The 26,484-nt window shown below is 32.2% G+C and overlaps 2 protein-coding genes across 2 annotated transcripts in view; one reads left to right on the top strand and one right to left on the bottom strand.

Moving 5' to 3' along the window:
• LOC124368781 (cyclic AMP-dependent transcription factor ATF-2) overlaps nucleotides 1–7,719 on the top strand; it is a 43,106-nt gene extending 35,387 nt beyond the window's left edge. Inside the window, exon 11 of the mRNA XM_046826140.1 lies at nucleotides 6,029–7,719. Within this exon, the coding sequence (XP_046682096.1) occupies nucleotides 6,029–6,534 (506 nt within the window). The 3' untranslated portion in view covers nucleotides 6,535–7,719. The remainder of the gene's footprint in view (nucleotides 1–6,028) is intronic.
• Nucleotides 7,720–9,924: 2,205 nt separating this feature from the next.
• LOC124369393 overlaps nucleotides 9,925–26,484 on the bottom strand; it is a 41,124-nt gene continuing 24,564 nt past the window's right edge. Inside the window, exons 14-16 of the mRNA XM_046827394.1 lie at nucleotides 21,973–22,174; nucleotides 20,358–20,603; nucleotides 9,925–14,236 (exon numbers count right to left, since the gene is read on the bottom strand). Coding sequence (XP_046683350.1) covers nucleotides 13,970–14,236; nucleotides 20,358–20,603; nucleotides 21,973–22,174 — 715 coding nt within the window. The 3' untranslated portion in view covers nucleotides 9,925–13,969. The remainder of the gene's footprint in view (nucleotides 14,237–20,357; nucleotides 20,604–21,972; nucleotides 22,175–26,484) is intronic.

Genomic DNA, 26,484 nt, shown 5'->3' with positions numbered 1-26,484 from the left:
ATGACTATACAATCTTGTTTTAAAATTGAAATACGTTCTTTATAGTTGTCAAATTGAAAAAAAAAAACTCGTCAATGGTGTATAATGGATGTTCAAGTGTCAACTAGCGTGACATGTGTCCGTAAAACGTAAAGTGAGCTTGCAAAAAGTTAACCCATTGGCTTATTAGTTTACCAAAATGTGCAGTTTGTTCCATTAATTTTGTCCAAAATGGATACTTTTTAAAAATATTGTTATTCTAGTTGTCTTTTTTTAATGAAACTTGGGAGTTTTAATATAGAGAGCTTAAGTTACATTCTTGGTTTAAAAATGATAAAAGTTAAAATGTTAATGTTTATTTTTATTTTTATTAATTTAAAAGTAAAAACATTTATTTCAATTTAATTTGTAAAAATAATGTTAACTTATGAATGACTTTAATTAAATATTAATTAAAAAAAATTTACACTGTAATAAAATGTTCAACATTTTTTAAATGTAAATCGTTTCTTGATTCATTAACAATTTTAGGACCACATCGGTCATTTCAAAATAACCATCAAAGTAGGTATTGTCAGACTCGCCATTGTTACAATCTACATTACCTATCACACAAACTCTTCCTCAGCATCATTGAACTTATTTCAGTATAACAATGCCAGAGTTAGTTAAAATGTCATTTTCATTTCAATATCATTTTCAATATATGGCATAGGCGTAGCGTGACCTAATAATTTGGGGGGGCACGGGGTCTCCGGGGGGGGGGGGGGTGGTCCCGTGGAAGCTTTTTTGAAAACTACCACTTAAGAACTAAAGTCAAGTATATGTGTATTTTTGTTAAACATTGGTTTTAATCAATTTTTACTATATTGATGGATTGTAAAAAGACTCAATTTCAAATTATACAAGTTTATTCTATTCTAGACATAACTGCAAGGACATTTATAACACAAAAACAAATTTGTGTACAAGACAAAGTTTTAAGGTGAACAGAACTACAGTAATGGTTTTCAACGAACCAATTTTCGTTACTTCTAATGAAGCATTAGCCTCCTATCGGCTAGATTTGAAAATCTGTCAACTAACAGATCTAGTTTTTTATCTTTCATGTATTCAGACGTCAATTCTTGCTCAATAGACATCAGGGCAAGCCCACTTAAGCGGTCTTCTGTCATGGTGCTTCGAAGAAATGTCTTTAGCCTTCGTAGTGTAGAAAACGATCTTTCTGCGCTTGCTGTTGTGATAGGCCACGAAAGTGATATTTCTAGTAGCTGCCAAACATCTGGTGCACTGGCTTGAAGATCATTCTCAATAAAAAAATCAGCCAACTCTTGGAACGTTATTCTTGTGGTTGCTTTGTCTGTTTTGACAAAATTGTTCTTTGCATAACAGTGAAAAAACTTAAGATGTACAGAGAAACTTAAAGACAAGTTATAAAACTTTTGGATTGCCATAACAGCGTTGTTGTCAATTTCGGTCCAATTAAATAGTAACTGGGCAATGCAGTTGATTTTATCATAATCGTTCTTGGAAAAACGAGATTGCAGGTTTACAATTACTGTGTCTAAAGCAGCAAAGTAAATGCCAGTCTTGAACATCTGTTCAGGTTCAGGTTCAGGTGATTGATGAAATGCAGCATCTGAAGAGCTACTACTAGCTTCAAGTTTTTTCGGAATCTTCCGTTTGCGTGGTAGTGAAGGCCTTTCAACTGACAAACCTTTCATACCATATTTGTTACACTGTTCTTCTGACTCATTCCACATCTGAATAAAGCCATCATCATTTCTGTCCAGTTTTAAACAGTCAATGACTGATTCAACTTTTGCAAAAACCTTAGAAATGTCAAGAGATTCACTCTGCAGTTCTTTGGAGAGTATATCAGTCTGACTCAAAACGCTGTGCAATAGTTTTAAACTGAATACAAATTCAAATGTGCTGATTTGTTTGGCTAGACCATCAGCTTCGGCTGCAATTGTACGATTTGATACATCGTTTGCAATAACTTCCAAAGTTTCGTACACTTCAGGGAGCTGCTCTAGAATTACATGGATTGCTTTGTGTCGAACTGTCCATCTAGTTCGAGACAAGCTCACCAGTCTTTTCATTTTTGTTTCTCCGCTTTGCTTACATATTGATTCAAATATTGAAAACCTGTTAGCTGATGCATTAATTAAGTTATACAGGTGATTTACTATGGATAAGCAATTCCGAAGCTGTCTTATTTCTTCACAAAATCTCTGAACAGCCAGATCAAGCAAGTGGGCATGGCAGTGTGTGTACAAAGCTTTAGGCTCTTCTTCTTGGAACCTTGAGGCAACACCTTTGAATTTGCCGCTCATGTTACTAGCTCCATCATATGCCTGGCCGTGCATTTTATTTAAGCTTATACCCAACTGCTGCAGATACTGTTTAATAGTGTGATGTAAATTTTCACCAGTAGTGTCTGACACATCAACGAAGCCCAAAAACCTTTCATTGATTTTAATGTGTCCATCTATTTTAGTAATGTATCGAATGCAAATGCTAAGCTGTTCACGGGTTGAAATATCCGTAGTTTCATCACAAATAATTGAGTAGGCCAAAGCCTCACTCACCTCTTGGACAATTTGTTGAAGCATTTCACTTTTTATGCAATCTATTATCTCATTTTGTACCTGGGCACTTTTGTATGAATGGACTGGGGATTTCATTAATGTTTGGATTCCTTCCTCCATTTGAGTAGATCTCAGTTGTAGCAGTTCTATAAAGTTCCCCCTGTTAAATGAAGCAGTACTCTCATCATGTCCTCTTAAGGCAAGATTCTGTTTTCCAAGGAATAGGATGTTTTCAATTATGAATTTTAAATACCTCCTATTCATCTCAACCATTTTAGTATGTGCCGAGGACAACGAATCTGCTACCGTGCTTCCTGCTTTTCTATACTCATTGAGAAACTGTTTAGATTTTTGATGCATTTCACTATTCTCATGTTTCCTGAATTTTTCCAAAGCTTTCTTCCAATTGTTCATGCCCAGTTTAGTGAATGACTCCTCCCCGCGACCAGACTTATGTTGACAAAATAGTCGGCATGGGTAACAAAATGCAGCGTCTTTAATGGGGCTATATTCGACCCAATTAAATTCACTGTACCAGGATTCTTTGAACTGCCTCGATTTGGATTGAATCTTGCTTACCTTAAAACAATCAACAGGCTGAAATGCTCCTTTTGCAATATCTGCACTTTGTACTCCCAATGAAGGATCTCTACTTTCGCCCTGGAATGTAGCATCACGATCTGGGCGTAAACAAGATGGCGATTCATCACCAACGCTACCTCCAGTGCTACTTCCCGCTAAATGTCTATCTTCATTTACACTTTCACTTGAATTTCCAAGTTTTTTAAAGAATGTTAGTACAGAGGACTGTTTCTTAGACATGATAACAAACGAACATCCGCAAAAATTACACAAACAATAGCAGCTCAGCTAGTAACAATAAGCTTATTGAACAAATAAAACGTGGCGACCACCTACACAACACAACACACGCGCACTGAGCTGGTATGATATCCCTCCGCCAGGCGTCGTCAATGCTCGGAGGCCCTCGGCCGGCGTCGGCTGGGCTCGGGTGCATTCGATCGGCTGCTCCAGCTCGGGCGCAACCGGCCAGAGTCGGCTCACCGGCACTTGTAAATTTAGTTGTAACACGCGCATACTTTACACACACAGAATCAAATTAGATGCATACAGAAAAATAGACTAACGGGGGATCTATATTAGTTATTCATTCGTAACTTTTAGTGTATACATATACGTAATTTAAAGATAATTTATATTATTTTTTTCTTTTTTTGCATAATGTTGGGGGGGGGGGCACGTGCCCCCCCGGCCCGACGCCACTGATATATGGTATCTATTAATTCATTTTTGGGGGGAAATAAAGGAGAGGCTGATCTCCTTTTAAGCCTTTTCTGGCCACTAGCCTGTGTGGATCTTATGTAGAGCCTCACATCACACTTTTTATTACATGAGTGTGCTGTCACTGAGTCGATCATCTGTTTATTTTTCCTTACTTCACTCCCATAATTCCATAGAACACAGAAACAAAGTTTTGATATTCCCTGTTATATATTTTGATGCTGATATCTTGTGAGAAAATGGCGGTACGTGGTGGTTAGATTGACAAATGGGTTATTAAATTTAAAACGATGGCAATTATCTTTGCAAAACCAAGATGTAATATATGAAGATTTCAGTCTTAAAATGCCTTTGAGCCCCAGGAAAGCCATAATTTCTGGTCCATTTTCAGAAATATTTTATTCTGTGGGAGAGTTGTACATAACTCAGAAAATTTTGATTGTACAAAAGAAAGTTATTATAGACATGACTGTCAGCTCCAAGGAAGCACTGTATACAGCTTTTTGTAGTTACAAATCCAAACTGTATACATTTTTAAGCAAGTTTTACTCTTGGTTCTTAAAACCCCTCTCTATAGCACATACAAATTTTTCTCAATATAGATAGTAAAACTTTTCAAGTATACATTTCTATACAAAATTTATTATTTTGTCATAAGTTATAATCCTCAGTTGTGAGTAAAATTAAGACATTGTGTGACCTGGCTATAATTTTTGGCATTGCATTTGAAAAAAATTAGTAGTTTTTCATTCATAATCATCCTGACAACCTCTTTCTGTTGAATTAAAATTTTGTCTAGGTCTTTACCGTTTCCCCAAATTATCAGATATGACTTTTCCATGACAGATTAGAATCTATACTTATACCTAACAATATAACAGAAATTTTACAAGCTGATACATCAGTTTTCAAAGATACTATTAAGTTTTGAGCCTTATCTTTATTCAGGAACAATCCATTTGCTTCAAACCAACAAGTTACTTCACCGAGTGCCTGACAGACAAAGATTTGAGTTGGCCTATATTGTTATATACATTTAAAATAGAAGTGTCATCTGCATAGATAGTAGAAAAGCTAAAAAATATTAACTAAGGTCATTTATTTAAATCAAGAGTATTGGTCCCAACACCTACCCCTGAGGAACACCTGACTTAACAAATCTGTGACATTGTACCCCTTACATCTACTACTTGTTTTCTGTTGGTCAAGTATGATTTAAAAACATCAAAAGTCTCTACCATGAAAACCATAGTATTGTAATTTAGCAAGTAGTATATCACAGCGTATAGTGTCGAAAGCTTTATTTAGTTCACATAGTAAGCTAAGAGAGCTAACAGTAACTATTGTATCATAACATCTATGGCCTGAATAGTAGATCTGCCAGAGCGGTAGCCAACTGAAAATCACTAAATAAATTTAAAGATTAAAAAAATTACAAACCTTTACTATGACAATTTTCAGAATTTGTCATAGATATTTGCAATGACAGGTATACAAGAAATCGGTCTATAGCTATTGGGTAATTTCAGGTTTCCCTTTTTATATATATTCCAGGAATTCCAGGAACCACTCTGGAGAATTTTAAGTATGAAAGAAAAATACCATCTAAAATAGATTGATGTAAACAATATGTAAGTGGCTCTAAAATCTCAACAGCAACACTTTTTAACAGCTCACTAGTGGACCCATACACATCTTTTGTAGATGAGCTTTTAAGTGACAAAATTATTTTCAACACTTCATTAGGTAATACAGAAGAAAAACACAAGAAACCAGTTGAACAGTGTTAGCGTTCTTCAGATATTAGACTGTTACACTGGTTGGGGCATTTACATTTCCGCATATTTCTTCCACTGATGAGACGGAAAATGGTTGAGTATATCAGGTTGTATGCTAGATTGAGTTCCTGAGTCGGCTGGTGATTCCTTCCCCTAGATCTTTGAATAGAAACAAAAAATTAATGTACCCTGTACATAAAATCTGTGTTTCATTTAATATTCTATATATTGGTATAAAAATAATGTATTAATCGAAGATTAAGATTTTGTTGTAGTTCTGCAACTTAAGCTTACTGTTATTACTTTTAATACCACACCATGTAATGTATTCTTATAATACTGTCAAATAAAGAATATTTTGATTTGATTTTGCAGATCCAGTTAACAGTGGGTCTGTGGGTTTCCCAGTGGAAGTGGAGTCTATTGCAGTGAAACAGCAACTCCATGTTTCACCTGTTCATATCGTCAAACCTCTCTCCGCAGATGAAACTGCTTTTCGACAAAATCTCAGAAAAAAGCTGAGAACTGTTTCAATTAAGAAATCGGTTACCAAAAGTGAAATAGAAACAAACAGTTGTGAAGAAATTCCTAGGAAGAAGAGACTCTCGCTTGATATTGAATCTGCAAAGCAGTCTCAGTGTCTGAGTGAAAAAGATTCTCCACTAGTCCGTAGTGACGAGTACCTGAGCTCTACCCTTCTACCGAATGAGCCCCTGGAGCTAGAAACGTTCAGGGATATCAGCAAACCCGTGGCGACCCAGGTGATACAAGTGAATCCTAACGCATTGTACCGAGAGAACAGCTTGCGACTGTCCTCGCCCACCATCGAGGGTCCTCTCCTGCCAATAAGTCCCCACACAAACTCCATCGACTACAGTTGACTCTCTTCCAAGTCATTGTGAAACAAGTGCCTACTTTCAGACTGTGATTATTTAATTTTTAAGCTTAACTTAGCTAATAAAAAGAGCTATTTTGTTATCGTTGGATTGTTTTCCTTTTTTTACATATATTTACAATGTTTATGTCAAGCATACTTTTAGTATCAACTCAATGTTAATAATGCGTACATGAACAAATGACACATGTGGTATCTTTATAAGAAAATAGTTTTTTTATTCAATATTTGCAAGAGCTGGGTGGATTCTCAAGCTGATGTCAAGCACCCAAACTGTTGTAAATGCAGACAGTAAGGCTTAAGATAAGTGAGGTTATGGCAGCCATCTGTTCAGTGCCTTTTGCCTGCAGAATAATAAAATCTTCTACTTTTTTGTGTATTGTATCCACACCTGAACAATGGGTAGTTTTGTAAAATATTAATATGTACATACTTTTAAAATTTGTCTTTTAAGTAATGTCAATGATCCAATTATTGATTATACCTGATTGGTAATTTGACTTATCTATAATTCATTTGATTCCAATGGTGGGAAATCTACCTTTCTCTTTGCATTGTGTTAGGTATTAACTGTTACCTATTATAAACTGTCTTTTGTACTATACTTGGCATGGTGTTCTCTTAAAATATCTATTCTGACTCAAAACCAAAAAAGTATCCACCCATCTCCAATATTTAAATTGTGAAAATGATTTCTGTATTTTGATATACATATAGTGATACTCAGTATTTTTTCACATATTCAAGTGACCTTAATTAATAAATTAAATGGTGTTTTGATATTAAACATTGAATTTCTGTGGTTTCAGTACAGAAAAATAATACATTGTAATGACTTGTAAGTTATTTTAGAGGTGTAACTCCTTTCATTTCTACAACATCTCTGCTTTATTTTAACTTTAAACATTTGCTTTGATGTACATTAATCAACTAAGACTGTGAATGTTTTCACTTTAGTTGCCTTTTTGTTATATTGTAATTTGATTACTAAATTTAAATTAATGAAATATAATACACTTAAATATACTTTCTTTCAAAGTATCTATTTTATATTGTAGTTCTGTGTAATTCAGATTTCAAATTGTAATCCCACACATATCTATTGTTTTTTTTAAACCACACATTGTGTTTATCAGTTGATGGCATACCATTAAAATATTTTACAAATGTTCTTAGATCTTTTATTACCTCCTCGCCATCCAAATTAGGAATCAGTCTCTGTGCATGTGACTAGTCCAGAATTAAGGCTAAGGCTGAGAGGATCCTTTCATTGCCAAATGCTATTAAATAAACTGTGTCAGTGGACCTGTCAAATGTTTACCACTATTTGTCTGAGTAAAAGAATTCAAATTTCTGATATAAGCTGGCTTCAGAGAGGCTGCTCTTACTGGTGCAGCACTAAATATGAAGGCACAATGCACACCCGGTTGTTGATGATATCTTAACTCTGTCATGAACAGAAATCTCAATCTTCTTATAAAAGTGTTTCAATAAGTATATATTTTATTATGAGGGCTTGTACAGGATAAAAAGGGCATAAAACTGTCTATACTCTTACAAACAAGCCATGTCCTTCTAAGATTGCAGTATTACCAATTGAACATTATTACAGAAACAAAAAATTACAGTACTTTGGACTTATCACACAATAATACCTTTGTCAGTATCAATTATCCAATTTATTAATAGCAATTTATTTAAGTTGTCTGAATTGAGAGGTAAGGTGTCAGATTTGGTAAATTTCAAAAGTCACTGCCATCTGTTCGTATTTGTAGTTCACGTTTAATCAATCAATCATATTTTTATTGCTTTCAAACAATGTTACATTGTATTTGCAAACGTCAATAAATAAAGCTAAAAATCCTGCAATTTGCTATTCTAAGATTCATTCACTGCTCGCATACATACATTTTATATTGTAGTTCTGTGTAATTCAGATTTCAAATTGTAATCCCACACATATCTATTGTTTTTTTAAACTTAAAAATTAATAAAGAACATTGTCTAATGTCGCAAAGTACTTTGTATAACTGGGATATTTATTTATGCTTGCTTTTGATTCTTATCTAGAGATTCAGGTTTATATGGTTAATATGGTTTTTTTTATCATAGTTGAAATGTATGAATTGACTTATACGTGGTGTTGTCAACGTATAAGTAGTTTGTCTAATATTTCATTCAATTATTTTTTTAAGCATTTTGTTCTCAATTCAGTATTCTTTAAGTTTATTCAAAAATATTTGTTTAGTTACAGATTAGAAAAGATTTAAGGATGAATGTAGAATTGTATTGCTTTCTTGAGTTTTGCACTGGCTTTCATAAAACCATCCAAATTTACATTAGTAGAACAATTCTGCTTTATTTCATTTAGATTGAACATCATAAGAACCACCACGGTTTGGAAAACTGATGGTCAGAATCCTGGATGTAGACACTATAGCCTGATCCATGATTACGGTAAGGAGGGTTGCTGTTGTTAAGTGTACTATACTCAATTTAGTTTCAGAACTCACATTTCAACGTACTCCACACCTCTTAGAAACGTGTCATTATTATCAGGACTATGATGAGCAACAACAATATTGTTTTCATTATCAATTACATGCATGTTGGAAATGGCAGTTATAATTATAATTGGATAATTGGGCTAGAAAGTAATCTTGTTTTTCATAACATACGAAATGCCTAATGATTTCATAAATAAACTGAGCTACTAAGCGTATTAAAAAATTGTTGAAATTTTCTACTACAATAAAAAGTGACATAATATTTCGATGTTATATTTGCGAATTCGAGTTTTAGATAATTAATTTTCAACTAATATCATGTATTTGAGTCACTGTATTTAGTTATTAAAATTTGAATATATCAAATTAATTTATCTCTTTTTATAATTTACAAAATTGATTTGTAGCTTTAAAATATTTGTTCAGGTATTCCAAATTAAATTAAATTGTTTCAAATTAACCAACATGGGTCTTTTAAGTTTTACAACAAGGACATTTTCCGAGTAATTGAGCTGTAAAAAATTGGCACACGCAACATGGGGCTTCCACAACAATCTCTAAAGAACATATATTTCAAATAAAACCGAACTAAAATAAATTGGTATCATCAACAACTTGAAAACTTTAAATCTTCTATGTATTATCCAATTTATCAAACAAACTGCTTCATATTAAAGCTAAAAGCTTGGGAATCTCAGAAGCATCATCAGGATCAGATATTTACCAATCATCTAGCTGTTACAAATTGTCACCAAAAATGGACATCATCTATAATTCAATTCTTTAGAGAGCTGCGTTGTATATTATAGCTTGTGTTTAAAATCATTTAAATGGGCAAGGGTAAAAACGTAAACACCATTTTTAGTAAATAGTTAATTGTATAATAACAATGAGATTCAATCTTAAAATATTAAAAAATCTGGACATCCTTTAGAAAGTTACTGAAATAAAAAATACTCATACACTAAATGATTGTCATTATAAGTTTGTTTCTGGGTTCTCTGTTAATATCATCTACATTGAGCAAAATGAACAAATATACATGGAGAAATAAGACATTTGTGATGTTGAAGTTACTTCACAAATTAATCAAATCAATATTTCTACAAATGTAAAATATACTACACTAAAATTATTGTATGTCTCTGCTGGTTGCTAATACCAAACAGAGACCCTTTTCTGCAAGTAGTGGAAACACTTTATTGCCAGCACCGGGTTCTGCTGGTACCTTCTGGAATGCAGGAGATGAGACACTTGCTCAGTGGATAAGGTAGGCTAATGCCTGACTCAAACCTGGTTCCACTATGGTATGTGGGGGTTGAGCGTCAGGCCAACAACCTACCTCAAAAAACTACAGTTCAAAAACATCAACACAATGCCTCGGATAACGGATGGAATACAAGTAATTGACATTGGTTGTACATGGAACACAAGAACTGTACAGTGCCGGGAGTAATAGACATACTATAAGATGAACTCTGTAGATACTAGATGGGTTTAGTGGCATTATAAGAAACAAGGTGGCCACTAACAGGAGCGTTGAATACCAAAGAGAAGTACGCTTTGCTCTAAGCAAGAAAATAGCAAGTTCTGTGGTAAGCTGTAAAGGCCCATGTTAGAGTAATGTGCAGTACATTAGGATTAAAGGAGTTTTTTTAAATATATCAATTATGAGTGCATACGCACCTGTAGAAGATGCATTTTACGAAATGATGCAAAAAGAATGGAGAAGGGTTCCAGGATATGATGTAAAACTTCTGATGCGAGACTTTAATGCAAAGATAGGAAAAGAATGAAGTGGAAGAATGATGTAGAAAAAAATAGCCTACATGTAAATTGTAATGACAATGGGGTAAGACTATAAAGTGTGCTACTTGAAAATCATGATTATGCACTTCCCTAGAAAAGATATCCATAAGGCTACATGGGTTTCACCTAATGGCCAAGTAGAGAACCAAATAGATAAGCATTGATAGATTACAACATTCTAGTCACATACATGATGTAGGTATAAGAGAAGCAGAGTGTGGGTCAGACAAGTCAACTCATACCAAAGAATAAAATTAGGGAAAATAAAACCAGTGAGGATGGCACGGAAAATGTAGAAATAGAGAAACTTAGAGAGGAAATGGCATTGACAGAGTGTAAATTAAAACTGACAAACCAGCTTTGCTGGCAATGGAACCAGAAGAAGCAGTGAGAGATACAGTAGAAAGTATGTGGGTCAACATCAAGAAGACAATACAGGAAAGTGCAAAAGAAGTATTTAGTCAAAAAGAAAGAAAGATCAAAAAATCCTTGGTTTGACAATTAATGCTAGGAAGGGGTATTATAAAGAAGGGACAAGAAACGTGGCTAAACAAAATAAAAACACAGACCAAGGTAACTACCGACAACAAAGCAAGGAAACAGTAAAATTACTAAGGTAAAAAGAGGACAGGTTAATAAAACATTGCAAAAAGCGAAACAGGACCAAACGTCTAACAATTCCAGACTTATCATTAAATGAGATTCTTTAGAAAAGGATAAACCTCTCCTCCGAATGGAATAAAGAACTAATTCGGCTTGTTTGTAATCCATAGGGATGAAGGATTTAAGAGTATGGAGACTATTTTAAACACTTTCTAAATGGTCACCCATAAGAATAAGAGCAGTAGGAGGAGGTTTAAAATGTTCAATCCTAGATTCCAGATCTAAAGTCCAAGAAATAAAATAATAATCAAAGAATTAAAAAACAACTAAGCCCCTGGGGAAGATGATTTCACAGTGGAGTTGGTAAAGGCAGGAGATCACTGCTTAGCGGTGGAAAACTCATAGGCTAGAAGAATCAACACCTAAGGAGTGGAAAGAAGCTATAGTTGTACCAATACACAAGGAAGGCAACAAAAAAAAAGGTTGCAGTAACTATAGAGGTACGTCTCTGTTAAACTGTATTTACAAAATATTGTCAAAACTGGTCCAAAAAATAGTAGAAGTCTATACTGCAAATATAATTGGAGAACATCAGATAGACTTTAGGAGGCAGATCAACCAACAACCAACTTTTTATTTTAAAATAATTAATAGTAAAGTATTACCAATTCAACAAAACATTCTGATGTCTCTAACGCTATGACTCCATAAATAGGGTAATGCTACGGAGAGTTATAAACAAGTTTGGAATACCAACAAAAACTTGATCAACCTAGCAAAACTGTAGAGGGTTGGTTTTAGTATGCCACAAGTTGGTGATTTCTAATATACTAAATCAAACAAACAACAAATCTAAATTTACAAAACTATTAAATAAAGGATATTGAATAAGAAAACAGAAAAAAGATAATAGTTTTTGAGAACAAAATATTGAGAAAAGTGTAAGGATTGACCTTTGAAGATGGAGAATGGAGGATCAAGAATAATTGGGGATTGAGAGAACCATATACGCAGCCAGACATTGTAGCTGATGTACAAAGTAGAAGGGCAATCTTGAGTGAAGAAGACAGCACCATGACAAAGACAATCCTGGAGAACAATCCGGAAGGTAGAAGATTTCTTGGACGACCAAAGCTAAGGTGGTGGGACCAGTTGAATAAGGACCTGAGAAGAAAGAATAAAACAAAAAAATAAAGATGATCTAAGAGACGTCTGGAGACAGTGTGTTTGTGAGGCAAAGTACCAGATGGGGTAGCAAAGGCCAGAGCAGTAATTAAGTATATAAAAGCATTGCAATACAAGTGTTTCTCTTATACAGTCCTAAAAATGAAAAATATTCAATAAAGAATGCTACTCTAGATGAAACTTTTCAAAATTAAAAGTAATCTAATAAAAATACAATAGGAACACTTGGTATAATACTTATATAAACTAGGTATGATGTTTTTAACAGTGTAAACTCCTGTTTACTCATCATGGATAATGTAACTGACAGGTTTTACAATATAACTGTAACAATAATTTTTACACAACATATGACAGTTGTTTCATTTCATAATTTGTATTAATTAAAATTAGAATTACTTAATACTCTTTGGTGGAAAACTACAATATACATATTTTTTTAACAAGCAGCCTGCACATCTAATCAAAAAGACCACAGCCTACAAAACATCACATTAGATACTTATAAAATAATTACATAAATTAAACAATTCAAGTAACAATAAACATATAATACCCGTATATTGAACATGACTATATACAAAACAAATACCACATAATCCATGTCAAAAATGTAGGACATGTACAAAACATTAACTCTAAAATCTTAGTAGTCAATATATTATAGTTAGAACTCCAAACCAACCAATTGCAAAATTAATTCACGCAAAAGGTGTCAAATAGGTAAAAAAGGTAACAGATAAAAGGATTAAGAATCTAGTTCCTGATGTAAACTCTGCTAAGTTGGACTGCATTGATAAAAGTTGAACCTGGAATACACAATTTTGCTAGTATTGATGTTGCCATCAGTTACTATGAAGCTCAACAACAGTTTTATTTCATGAGCAAGGTCGTCTATAAAAAGCTTGTTTGTGGTAAGAGTTGAGATTTTGTCTAGATTACTTTACAATTTGATCTTTTCTTTAAAGTTGTAATGCTTTACTTTTGCAAAAAAGTTTTCAATAAGTAGATTAGTATGTACAGTGGTTCTATCTACTGGTAACATTCTCAACCCTTACGATTTTTGGAATTTACTGAGTCATGGCAACCTTGCACGTACATATTTTGCTGTCAGATTTACCATCTATTTTATGGCAAATCTAATACAGCTACTTAGTTTGCCAAAAAGTTTATAAAAACCAACGGCACCAAAAGCATCATAACAGTACCAAACTGTAGTGTCTCTTCCTGTGTGCATCTTTGTGTTCAGTAATTTTAAATCTCTAATTAATCTTCTGAACTGATTAACTGCGGTAGGTGCCTAAAAAGTCAATTCAGTTAAGTGTTTACACCTGTTCTTGCTGCAAGTATTTTCTTCTTTTTTAACTTCCTCATCTTGTTTACAACTGTTCTGTGGCTCTTAAACATTAAATTTCTTTTCAGTCTCTGGCTCTCTTGAAGAATCTTCACTCTCTCGGAAAGAAAGGTAGAATTTGGTTCAAACGGAGGAGAAAACTTTGTTGCCAGGATAACAAACCTATGTTTGTATACTAGATGCAGAAGGTTGATTGGTTCATGTAGAGTCTCAAAAATTGGAGTGTAAGCCTGAAACAGTAAATAAAATGATTTGAATTTCCATCCAATGTTTCCACAATATATTTTAAGTTACTGTAACATGTTATCAAACACCCTCACTGTAAATTGATAAATAAATTTTAATAAAATACAAACAAATTCAATAAAATTAGAATTATGACATTTAGTACTAAACTAACTAGACTTTAATGTACAAATATCACAGGCTAAACAATTATGTATGGAATAGAATGCAATGTTTTATAACCATTTATCTATTACTAACTTAAATCTATTCAGATTAACTTTTTGGTTTAATTTAACAGACACTTTTTCCAATAAATGCTTCAGGTTCTCCTTAACACTAACTCACTAGCAAAATATATACTAGCTGAGAAATTCATGATCTCTAGTTCTAACAAATTGATGAACAAGCAGCTCTGTTTGGAATATACTTTATTATTCTTATTATTAGCCCCTGGGGATTTTGACCTCGGATTACAATAGCAGTCAATTAATTTATATGTTCCACATGGGATTTTGTGTTTTTTTTTTTAACTATAAAGTGCAATGTTTACCAAAGATTATTATGTGCATTCAATTTTTCTTTGTTTGAACAAATTATAATAAAAAAATAATTTTTGATCATACACTTTTGCTTTAAGTAGTGTTTATTTTAATTACATGTGAAATTTCACCTAATTAGATATAGAGAAATATCTATTAAAGATAATTGTGTAAATGAATGGTCGGAGGGACTTTTAATAGATAAGATGAAACATGGAAGGGAGAGCGGAACAGCAGGTGCCAAGTACGGCAGAATATTTGGACTAGTTTAGTTATAAATGATAAGTGCTCTGTACATGTTATATATTTATAACAGTGAAAATTCTGTGTTTTCACAAATAATCCTTGTATATTTTTTTAACAGAAACTGTATTCAAGACGATTTTTTTTCTATTAAACTCTTACAAAATATTTTGTATTGCTTTTTCTAGTAAGTAACTTGATTTAAAACTGCAGTTCATTATTGAATGATTAATTAAATAATATATCAATAAACAATGAAAAACCAATTTAAATAAAAATACAATAATAATAAAATATAATGAATTAATTATTATTTGTTAATTGTTTTCTATTAGTTTTCAAACAATGAATAAACCAACGGCCAACAGCATGACTGATGAGAATAGCTGCATTATTATGTAAAAACCTGGGTTCATATACCGGAAAACTTCAGATTTTGGTGAAATAATAAAAATTAGTAGAGGAGTAACGTCTTTAAGAAATGCTTCAAGCGAACAACAGGGTGGATTGTTACCTCGCTCATAAGTGTTGCCGGCAACAATATACTAATAAGAAATACATTAAAATGTTTAAAAAAAAAGGTAAGTGAAAGTAATTTATTTTCACCTCAGAAAAAAGCTCCCAAGTAGCATTAATTTAGCTAACCAATTGGGAAAAACTGTTTCCTTTGTGGGCAAGAAGCTGATAGGGCAAAAGAAACAAAACTGAATAAAGATCGGCGAAGACAGATTTCATAATACACCAACTTTAAATGAATCTATTACGAATTTTATTGTCGTACAAAAAAATTATTATTATCGAGAAATTCATAAAGTTCTAGATATTCATTCCGGTATAACAGACTTACATGAATTTGGAGCAAAAAACCATACAGATTGTTATACTTTGCTCAAAAATTCTATTCACCTGAGTAATGTTTAAAAGAAAGTTAATCTGAGAATGTTTATGGTAGATGTAGCAATGGAGAAAATATAAAGTACATAAAAGAGATTTACGACTGCCAATTTGCCATGCAAGACTTAAAAATGTCCAACTACAGAGCATATTCAGGATGAAAAAACTATTAAAAACCATATAATATAACACTTTAAGGATGTTATTGTTATTTCAACTAAATTTGGATCTAATACCATTATATGTTTCCAAAAAATCAACCATGAATGTATTAACAGAAAATTTTTACAATCAAAAATATAATGATGAAGAAGAAGAGGAATTTCATATATTGAAAGCGGCTAGTGAAATGATTAGATGAGACACCACTAGTTGCTGACAAACAGAAAAGCAAAAGCATTAGAAATTTCATTCTTTGTTACGTACAACATAGCTAAGCAATATCGTCAAAACAAATTTTCTTGGACTTAATGAGAAAAAAACTCAACAAGTAAATTTTGGAAACAGAACCTCTGACTTGCCAGGGCTACCAGACATTGAACTAGAAAGTGAAGCAAAATATCTCGGAGTTATAATTGACACCAAACTCATTTGGGCAACTCATGTAGACAACCTTTGTACCTTTGTGGAAAATTAAATACCAGCCTCTATGCACTCTAAAGAATAAAAAGACCTTGAAACCTTGTGACCTTCAAACAGGAAAAGTAGCATACCACTCGCTATTTGAGTCCCTTATTTGATATGGACTTATAGTGTGGGGAAACTCCTCTGACAGGAATGTAAGCTGAGTCTTGGTACTATAAAAGAAAGCAATGAGAACTTTAATAGGCCTAAACCAATATTGTCGAAGTGTATCGCTTTACATTCTTGAAGGGGTCAAACATGCAGTAGACAGGAATCAACAGAGACTAGGTGATGCTCACCAATACAGCACTAGGAATAACACAAACTTTGCCATACTGATTCACCACACGTCCCTCTACGAGAAGCTGTTCAACTTCCTACCTTAACAGTTAAAAGGAATCCGTGAAGACAAAACCTTCAACATCTCATGGAGTGGTTGCTGGAGCAAACCTTTTACACCTTGGAAAAATTTATCAACTGGAGGAACAACCAGGTTATAATCGTCTTAATTTATATTGTAACTGTGAGTCCATTGGAAGTATTTAGGCGTATTTTTTTAAAATTTCTGAATGAAATGGTCGGTGCATGTTCTTTTTTTGAATATTAAAATTAGAAAATATATTTATGCGTTTAAGAAACTTAGAGAAATTTTGGACAATAAGGATATTAAATTGGCTTATTTCTCTTATATACAATAAATTCTTTCTTTTGGAATTATTGTATCGGGTGGTGCATAAGTCCATCCTTCAATAGAATAAAAATCCTATTCAATCCTATCGATAGAATAAAAAGTATGTTTGTTGAAAAGACCTACTACAAGATTTCCGAATTTCTAAATGACAAAAACATAATAATCTAGTTATGTAGATTAAGTGTTTTCTCCTAAGAAACTTAATTTAATATAACGAAACTCAATATTAATCTCCATTTTGTTATTTTAAATATGTTATATTGTTACCACTTTTACTGTTTCAGTTGTTAGTTGTTTCACTTGTTCACGGTTTTATTAATTTTATTGTTTAATTTGTTAATTGTTTTACTAATTTTATTGTTTGATTTCTTAATTGGTTTAATGAATGATTGTTATTACTTATTGGTGTGCAACAATTTTAACGTTATCTGACTCAGCAATGTTTTACAAAATAAATGTTTGCCATAGGTTTTAATACTGTTAATTAGTTTATAGTTAATTTATTCATAGCTGAAAATTTTAATACTGTTATTTATATTAGAGTTTATTTATTTGTTAGCTAATCTTTTTAGCTGGAATCTTGTTCTTGTTAAATCTATTACTACTAACGATGGGAGACCGAAGAAAAGGAATTGTTGGATGTTTATGTTTACATTTATTTAGCCGTGTTATTACTGATGTCAAAGTCTGAAAAATTTCATTGTTTATCCTGTTAATGTCTGACATCTTCGTAAAGCTTCTATGTGCAGTTTATTAATGGTGTTTAATTTTTAATATTATATATTAGGTTATATTATGTAGCAGTGACAATATTTATTATTGTTCTATTTCTGACTATGTCATCTGTCTTACCAGCATAGCTGGATCTTGTATGATGTAATATGACAATAAACGTTCATTCATTCATTCAAACACTTTTTATTACACAACAAAAACTGCTAAAAGCTGGTTTCAGAAAATCAAAACTTTACGCTGACACTCGTTTCCATGAAATTTTTTGTTCCAACTATTCAACAACTTAAAAAAACCTATTAATACATATCTATAAACATTTTAAATCTAACTTCACACACACACACACACACACACACACACACACACACACACACACACACACACACACACACACACACACACGCACGCACACGCACGCATGCACGCACGCACACACACACACACTTTTATTTTGCTTACTTTTTTGACAAAATTTTAAAAACTCATTCCTTCGCATATAAGTCTGTCAATAATTTTAATCTGTACTATACAAAAGTTCTTCTGTCTTATTTTAAATATCTGTTTTTATGTTTTCTTGTTTTGTGTTCATTATGAGGTAATGCTAATGAAGGAACAAATTTGATTTCATATATATATATATATATATATATATATATATATATATATATATATATAATGGTGTAAACCATGAGAAAACTCAGGAGATTAATTTTAGTTTGCAACATAAACCTAACCATGATAATGTAAAGTTTCTAGGTGTTCACCTCCAAGAGAATCTGAAATGGAACAGACATATAGAAGTTTTATGTAAAAAATTAGCAAAAGGCATTTTTATGTTGTTAAGATTGAGATTAATTGTAAATATTGAAACATTAACTGCAGTATACTATGCACACATCCAGAGTCATTTGTCCTATGGAGTTATTGTATGGGGCAATGATCCTAACACCAAAAGACTTTTGATATTGCAGAAGAGAGCTATTAGGATAATGTGTAATGTAAACAATAGAACCCATTGCAAACCTTTGTTTAGACAATTAGAGGTGTTGACTGTGCCTTCTATATTTGTTCTGGATGTATTACTGTATGTTAAAAATAACTTTCAGACAATAACAGTAAATAGCTCTATACATAATTACTTTACTAGAAATTGTTCTAATCTTAGAGTAAACTACTGTACCTACCAATGTACCAAAAATAGTTTTGTAGAGATAGGTATTAAAATTTATAACATGTTACCAAATCATATTAAATGTCTAGATTTTATTAGGTTTAAGAAATGCTTAAAAAATATCTTAGTAAATCTAGCAGCATACAGTTTAGATGAAGTTATAGATCATATTGAAGCTAACATAGTCTAGTTATGAATATTTTACTTTTATAATACAATTTGTTTTGTATGAGATGACGATGCCATGCATACCACATTTGTAACGGCAATAAAAATTCTGATTCTGATTCTGATTCTGATATATATATATATAAATTAATACTGTAAATTCAAAACAAAACCTGTCCAATTAAATTGATGTTAAAAATTAAGAATTTGTAATAGTGGTTTACAACATTACAGAACTAAGGTAACGACTTAGGAGAGATTCTATAAGAGACATGAGTTACATAAAGAGATCAATAATGATGTTTTGTCTTGTCCAGTCAAGAATAAAAGTTAATATGGTAATTTAATAACAACTTTTTCATATAATTTTAAAGTTCAATAATTTCATACTAAAAAATAGTACATTTGTCTTGTATAAAAATTTGATCTTATTAGGTTCAGAAGTTTCAGAGTTTTGAATTTTCAAAGTTGCAGTTTGGTTGAAAAGCACAAAAAATATACCTGTTTTCATTGTTACCAACATAAAACTTGAAGTTATTCTTTGTAAATGCTTTCTTTCCTCATGCGTTTCTTTATTTTTATGTTTAAAAGCGAATAAAACCATGTTAAATTTTAATGGAACTCCTGTTATTGTTGTTCTACTAGTTAGTTTGTGGTTAAATTTCAAACTCGGATATTTATACTTTTTGATCTGAGATAGACACGTGTTGTTAAGTCATGGCACCTCATACTAACCACAATTGAGTTCTTACACCTCAGCTACAGTTGCAGGTCTAATCTTCATACTATCACAAGTCAACAAATTCTAGTTTTTTATTGTTGAAGACATAAACTTGAATAACAGTTATCAAACTATGTAGCATTTAATAATGATATAAAGTTTATCTTATAAAAAAAACTTTAAATCCTTATCAATTAAAAAGCAATGATTACTATTAATGGACTGTATTAAGTCCATATATAAGGATTAATAAATCCTCATACATGGACTTGCTACGGTAATAGCCGAACTTATTACAAACTAAACTAGTTGGCAAGTCCTACCTCCTCAAACCTACCATAATAGTTGGAGAGTCCTGCCATTTATCAAAATATTCTTTGAATTCCTTTTCTGCCTCTTTAAATCTATGTGTGTGCATGCATAAATAGTAAGCAGTATGAAGTTGGCCATCTGGGAGTTTCTTCAATTCCTCTAAATCTGGAACTTTGGATGAGGTCCGGACATTCAACCCTACGATATCCACATTGGCTTGGAGTGATCCACACGTTGACGCTACGTTTAGATGACCCATCGCTTGGTCGATCTATAGACCAATAACAAAACAAAGTTAACACAAGTAGGAGGTAAAAAGACAAACAATCGTATATTACTGAGATTAACCTGAAAGTAAAGGAATTTTATTTTATACTCAAAACAAGATATCAACATCAGATATAATTAATGGTGACCCTTTTCATAATTATTTACCAAACCACAGAAGTAACCCTATATTTAAACAATGCAACAATCTTAAATTGGTGAACATCATAACAAAGCAGATTATTTCAATATAGCAGAACATAAAAATTTATCAAATATAATAAAATTTGGACTACTAATAATATATATTTGATCCTGGAAAAATACATTTAATGGACTGAATATTGTACTCTAATGCCGTCAGATACTATTAGTAGTGTTCCCATATGACGGGAAGCAGCGGGTCTATATCTAGTGGTAAAAAAATATCACTTTTGGAGAACACTGGGCGGAGTCACTGGTCACAATATGGCCACCATAACACTGCAAACTGGTAGAGTCTAAACGTATGGGTTGCATACCACATTCAGGTGGTGAGTTCTGCAGCTTACAAGAGGGTAAGAATCTACTAGTTACTCTCCTGATGGGAGTGAGAATATGGAGATTATAACTGCAAGCTGTGCTTTCCATTATCAATAAAGACCCCCGTTATCTTTTAATTGCCAAAGATTTTAACATCAACATTCTGCAATCCTCCAACGAGTCTCTTCAGTTCACAAGCCTCATTAAAACAGTAAAACCCTTGGTAACACAATTTGTCATTGAACGTTTCCATAAATAACCAAGTGAAATAGTTTACATGCAATAGCATAACACTACACCAACCCTCCACTTAGGGTGCGAAGTGGCAGGGTCTTCATACCCCAACACATTAGCCAATTCAGAGTGTCCATGAAGCACTCTCACAGCCACCTTCTCTCTTCCTCTAGTACTGTAGTTCCGTGTGCGCGTACCTGGGCTGAACTGGCGGGCTTCTTTTTGCTATCCCTATTACTCACACCTCCTTTCAGTCTACCTCAGATTCCAGGAAAGTCTTTCCCAAAAATCTAACTTCTACCATACTTTCCTTTAACTATATCTAATTTTCTCTATCCTTCCAAGCCAAGGTAGAACAGCATATGAGTACAAATGAAACAAAAACAAATCAAATTAAACCAGAGACCTCTAGCAGCTCTCAAAAAGTGAATGAAAATTCACAAAAAAATAGAGGGACTGGAAATGGGTACAGACCGTAGCTGCCCTGAAAAAACAAAGCGGATACATCTCAAATGTATAAAACCAAATCTAACAGTAGAACCCAGAACTTAATGAAAACAAATTGTATTATGCAAGCTATCTTAAAAAAGACAATGTTATATTAAAGTAGTACTTACATTCCCAACTTGTTCAAAGTACATTGCGGCTACTCTATGAACATAAGGAATTAATTCATTTGTTCTCATAGCTTCTCTCATATTTTCAAGAACGTCATCCTCATAAGTTGTTCCTTCATGAGTAGGCAACTTGAAAAATTCTTCGGCTAACCAAGCCAGGCATTCTGCTGATCCTAATGATCTCAAAACAGGTACCAGCTCTCTGAAGCAAATAAAGAAATGTTAAACAGACACTGAAGTACTGATATTTAAAAGTAAATGCATAATTCTAGTTGATGAAAATTTGTACATCAAATCCTCTCTATACATAAGGGCACACACTGTATACCATATATAGTTATTTTAGATATGTTAATCTGGCTTTAGTAATATTTTCTCCACTGATAAATAAACAAGAGCTTTAAAATATGTATTTTTTTACAATGTTATATTAAATTTATATATTCAATTCAAATCATCTGTATTCATTTGTTGTATTCATATGATAATAGACAAATAATATATAGTAGTTATGCATTATATTTATAAATGTATATAAATGCAAGTCTATCTAATAAATGTTACAGATTCAGTGGTTATAAATTATAAAGTTATTCTGAACAGTAAAGGCTTTTTGGACTAAGAATTTGTTAAGTAACAAGCTCTTTTTCTTTGTTAATGTTTTTAATTGACTGTGGCATAAATTTTAAAAACTTAACACTATTGTATGATACTTGTCTTTTAAGTAATTCTATTTTGTGATAAGGTAATACTAAATTACTTTTAATTCTAGGGTCATAATTGTGGATATATTTCTGTGTTATAAAACTCATTAATATTGTTTTTTACCAGCATTATACATTGCAGTATTATAAACTGTGAACTGTTAGGATTTTCAATTCAATAAAATATTGTCTGACGGACTTGTCATTTTTAAATTCAGCATTGCCCTTAGAGCCCTTTTTTGACCAATTAGAATCTGTTAGATTTTTATTAAATGTCCCTTCATGAACGTATATGCCATATGACATATGGGATTGGACATGGGCATAACATACAATGTTTAATACTGCTAAATTACAGAAGTGAAAAAGCCTTTTAAGAGCATAAATTCCAGGATTGATTTTACCTAACATGAAATCAACATGCAGATCCCAACTCAAATGTCTGTTGATAACTAGACCTAAAAATTTTGTATTTTGAACTTGGACAATTTCTTCATTGTCAATACAAATATTCAGTTTCTAATTATTTGTTTTTTGTCTAGTGCAAAATGAGGTGTAATTATTTTTTTGTGTACTTAGAATTAAGTAATTTTTGGAAAAGAAATGTCTGATATTTAATTGCTTCACAAATGAGAAAATTGCTAATTCATCTCAGCCTTTGCAGGCAGTATAAGATTTTAGTCATCTGCATAAAGACAAAGCTGGTTTTTAACCTGATCAAGTTTGCTAAGGCATTCTGGCATGTCCTGAATGTAGCAAATAAATAGTAATGGAACAAGAATAGACCCTTGCGGTACTCCATATTTAAGTATTTCAGATCTCGATTGATATTTTAGTATTATTTTTATCAGTTATCTATACATATTGCTTTCAGGTACTTAAGTATGAGTCGAACCATTTTAAATATGAATTTTTAATTCCTAGGTCACCTAATTTGTTTATCATTTTATCATGAGAAATGCTATTAAAAGTTTTGGAAAGGTCCATGAATATACCAGCAGTTTGTTTTTTATCCCACAATTTAATAATTGATTCAATAACACTTAGAGCAGTAATTGTGGATTTATTTGTTTGAAAACCATGTTGTTCTTGATCATAAAGTTCCAAATGTTTTGTTAACCTTAAATGCATGGCTTTCTCAAAAACTTTAGATACAGAGGGCAAAATTGAAACCGGACAGTAATTTTGAATGTTCGTTTTTTCTCTTTCTTTATATTGTTCTCACCTTAAAAATTGTTAGCTATGTAGGAAAGATTCCAGAGATACAAAAAGCATTTACTACATGCAAGATAAGCTTTAATAATTGTTCTCTAGCAAGTTTTATCATTTTTATCGGTACCTACCTCATCATAACTGCTAGACCATTTATTTTTAAGAGAGTCAAAACTGCTGATCAACTCCTCTTTATCAAGTACGGGACATCTAACGTTGGGAATCTCCTCTCTACTTATATTTAAATGATTGGTTGATGAGATTTTCTGCAATATTTATTTAATAATAATTAAAACTATTGGCAACATGCAAAGGATCAGAAACAGTGCCATTATAAATATTCAGAACAAACTTATTTTCTAACTTAGTAGTGACTTTCTTTGTCTCTTTATTAATGATGTCCCATGCAGTCTTTTCTACATTTTCAGAATTTAAATTTTTATAGTGTAATGATCCAGTTTTGCGTCCATAACCTTAAACTTATATTGTTGCTGTTTATTTTTTTAACAGATTTTTCAGGGATTTAAAACTTAAATCTTTTGCTAATTTAGTCAGATGAGTAAGGTAATTTTTCCTCCCTAATCATCAGTAATCCAACTATTTTGGTCTTTCATAATTTTTTATGTACTTTTGGAAAATATAAATGAAAATAATAATTACAAATGTTATGAAAATCATATTTATTTCCCCCCCCCCAAAAAAAAAAATGAAAAGGGTTAACCAGCTTTCCTTTTCAAGAAGTGACTTGAATAATTTTATGTTTTTTTTATTAAAAATTTCTAAGCCAGCATTTTAATTTATAGTCATTTTTTACTTGAAAAGGCTTAAAATTCCATAATTTTGCCCATCACTGTCTGATAATACTGTTATAACTCCTTCAATCTTTACTAGATCCTTACTTAAGTTCGTTAGGTGTTATCTGTGCATGATTTTAGAGGTAGCCATGACTCTAGTTGGAAAGTCTACTAAATAAGCAATGTCTTAAAAGAATATTTTTGAACTCTTTCCATTCAGGTGAATTTTTAAGGGTGTCTATGTTAAATCACCCACAATAATCAGATACTTTTCTTTTGTTACCAATGATTCAATCTGATGATTGATTAGATTTAAAAACTGAATTTTCAAGCTGTGGGGTTCTATACATCTATATAACACAAAGTCGTGTTAGTTACACCATTTATAACTCGAAAACGACTGGTCGGATTTTAATGATTTTTGTGTTTTTGAATTTGTCTTTGTCGGGAATAGGATAAAAATTGTAAAAGTTCACAGGGCTTTTACGATTTTTAAGATATAAAATTAATATCTTTCTTTGCCCACAAATATAAAGATTGTTATAAAACCCAACTTTTTTGCAGACGTAAGGTTCTCATAATTGCTTATGTACATATTTTCTTGATCTGGGCAATGAATAAAACTCAACAATAGTATCGGAAATATAATTCATTCTATGCAGAAGTGCTCATACATGCACAAAGCCTGAAATAAAAACCACACGCAATTTCGCTTAACATAAGAAGTTCTGATCCATGAACACTTTAATAATATGTACCTAAAATATTCTTCTTCCGTTTCAATATAACATTGAGCCCCACCATTTATTACATCGTAAGTGCGTTAACTGGAAGCTAAGGACTTTAACTTTATGAATCCTCTACACCGGCCTATATGGTTCAATTGTTGAAAACATTCAATAAATAGAACATTGGAGAGAAATTCAAATAATTTTACAGGTAACCAACTTTAGAGTACCCTAAAGCTGCTCTTCAAATTTAAATCTTAAATGGATCATGAGGTTGGAATATCTTTAGTAACTATTATTTATCTCAGAAGAACAAGGATGACATTCAAAAGAAATATACCCACTATGTCCCAGTTTTTTTTACAGGAAATTGCATGCAAGCCGCGGGTAACTGCTAGTTCCTATTAAAAGAAAACTAATATTATCCATTTGAATTTTTGTGCAGCATGTTCAAATAACTTGTCTCATTCTATCTTATTTTCCAAATTAGAAACCTTATGTTTCCCCTTTAGGTTCTTCCTCGATAATATTACAACGCCATCTCTAGTTGTTGAGGAGCACAATTTTAAATTTGAGAGTAATTTTGAAGGTTGAATATTTCTTAATTTTTTCTGTTCACATTTTGTTTAGTTATGACGATTATTTCGGGATCAGTTCCTGATAAAAAACTTCTAACTGTTCAATTCGAGTTACTAAATTTTGAATATTTTGGTGGAGAATTTTTAGACATTTAAAAACCCACCCATCTGAGTTCCTGAAGAGGTTGAGAGTTTAAAGGAAAGCCCAAAGGAGTCACATCCGGTTAAACATGATTATTAGTTTCAGAAAGTTTATTTACAGTGGCATGATCTTCCTAATACATTTTCTCCATGTGATCACTATTGACACTAGGCTGACCATTGTCACACTTAGTACGGCATTGGTGGCTTGAGAACACTCAGGAACCAAAGCAGGCTGGAGCTGAAACTCTTTCTGGTTCTTCTTGATTGAAGCTCTCTCTTCTTGTTGTTGTAGTTGATCATCAATAATTTCCCTAAGTGTCTTGACAAACTCCTCATGTGTGAGTCCATTTCA

This window comes from Homalodisca vitripennis, chromosome X (assembly GCF_021130785.1).
Source record: "Homalodisca vitripennis isolate AUS2020 chromosome X, UT_GWSS_2.1, whole genome shotgun sequence".
In the NCBI taxonomy this organism is placed as follows: Eukaryota; Metazoa; Arthropoda; class Insecta; order Hemiptera; family Cicadellidae; genus Homalodisca; species Homalodisca vitripennis.
Note: the sequence above shows the minus strand (reverse complement) of the source record. Positions and strands in the feature narration are given on the sequence as shown.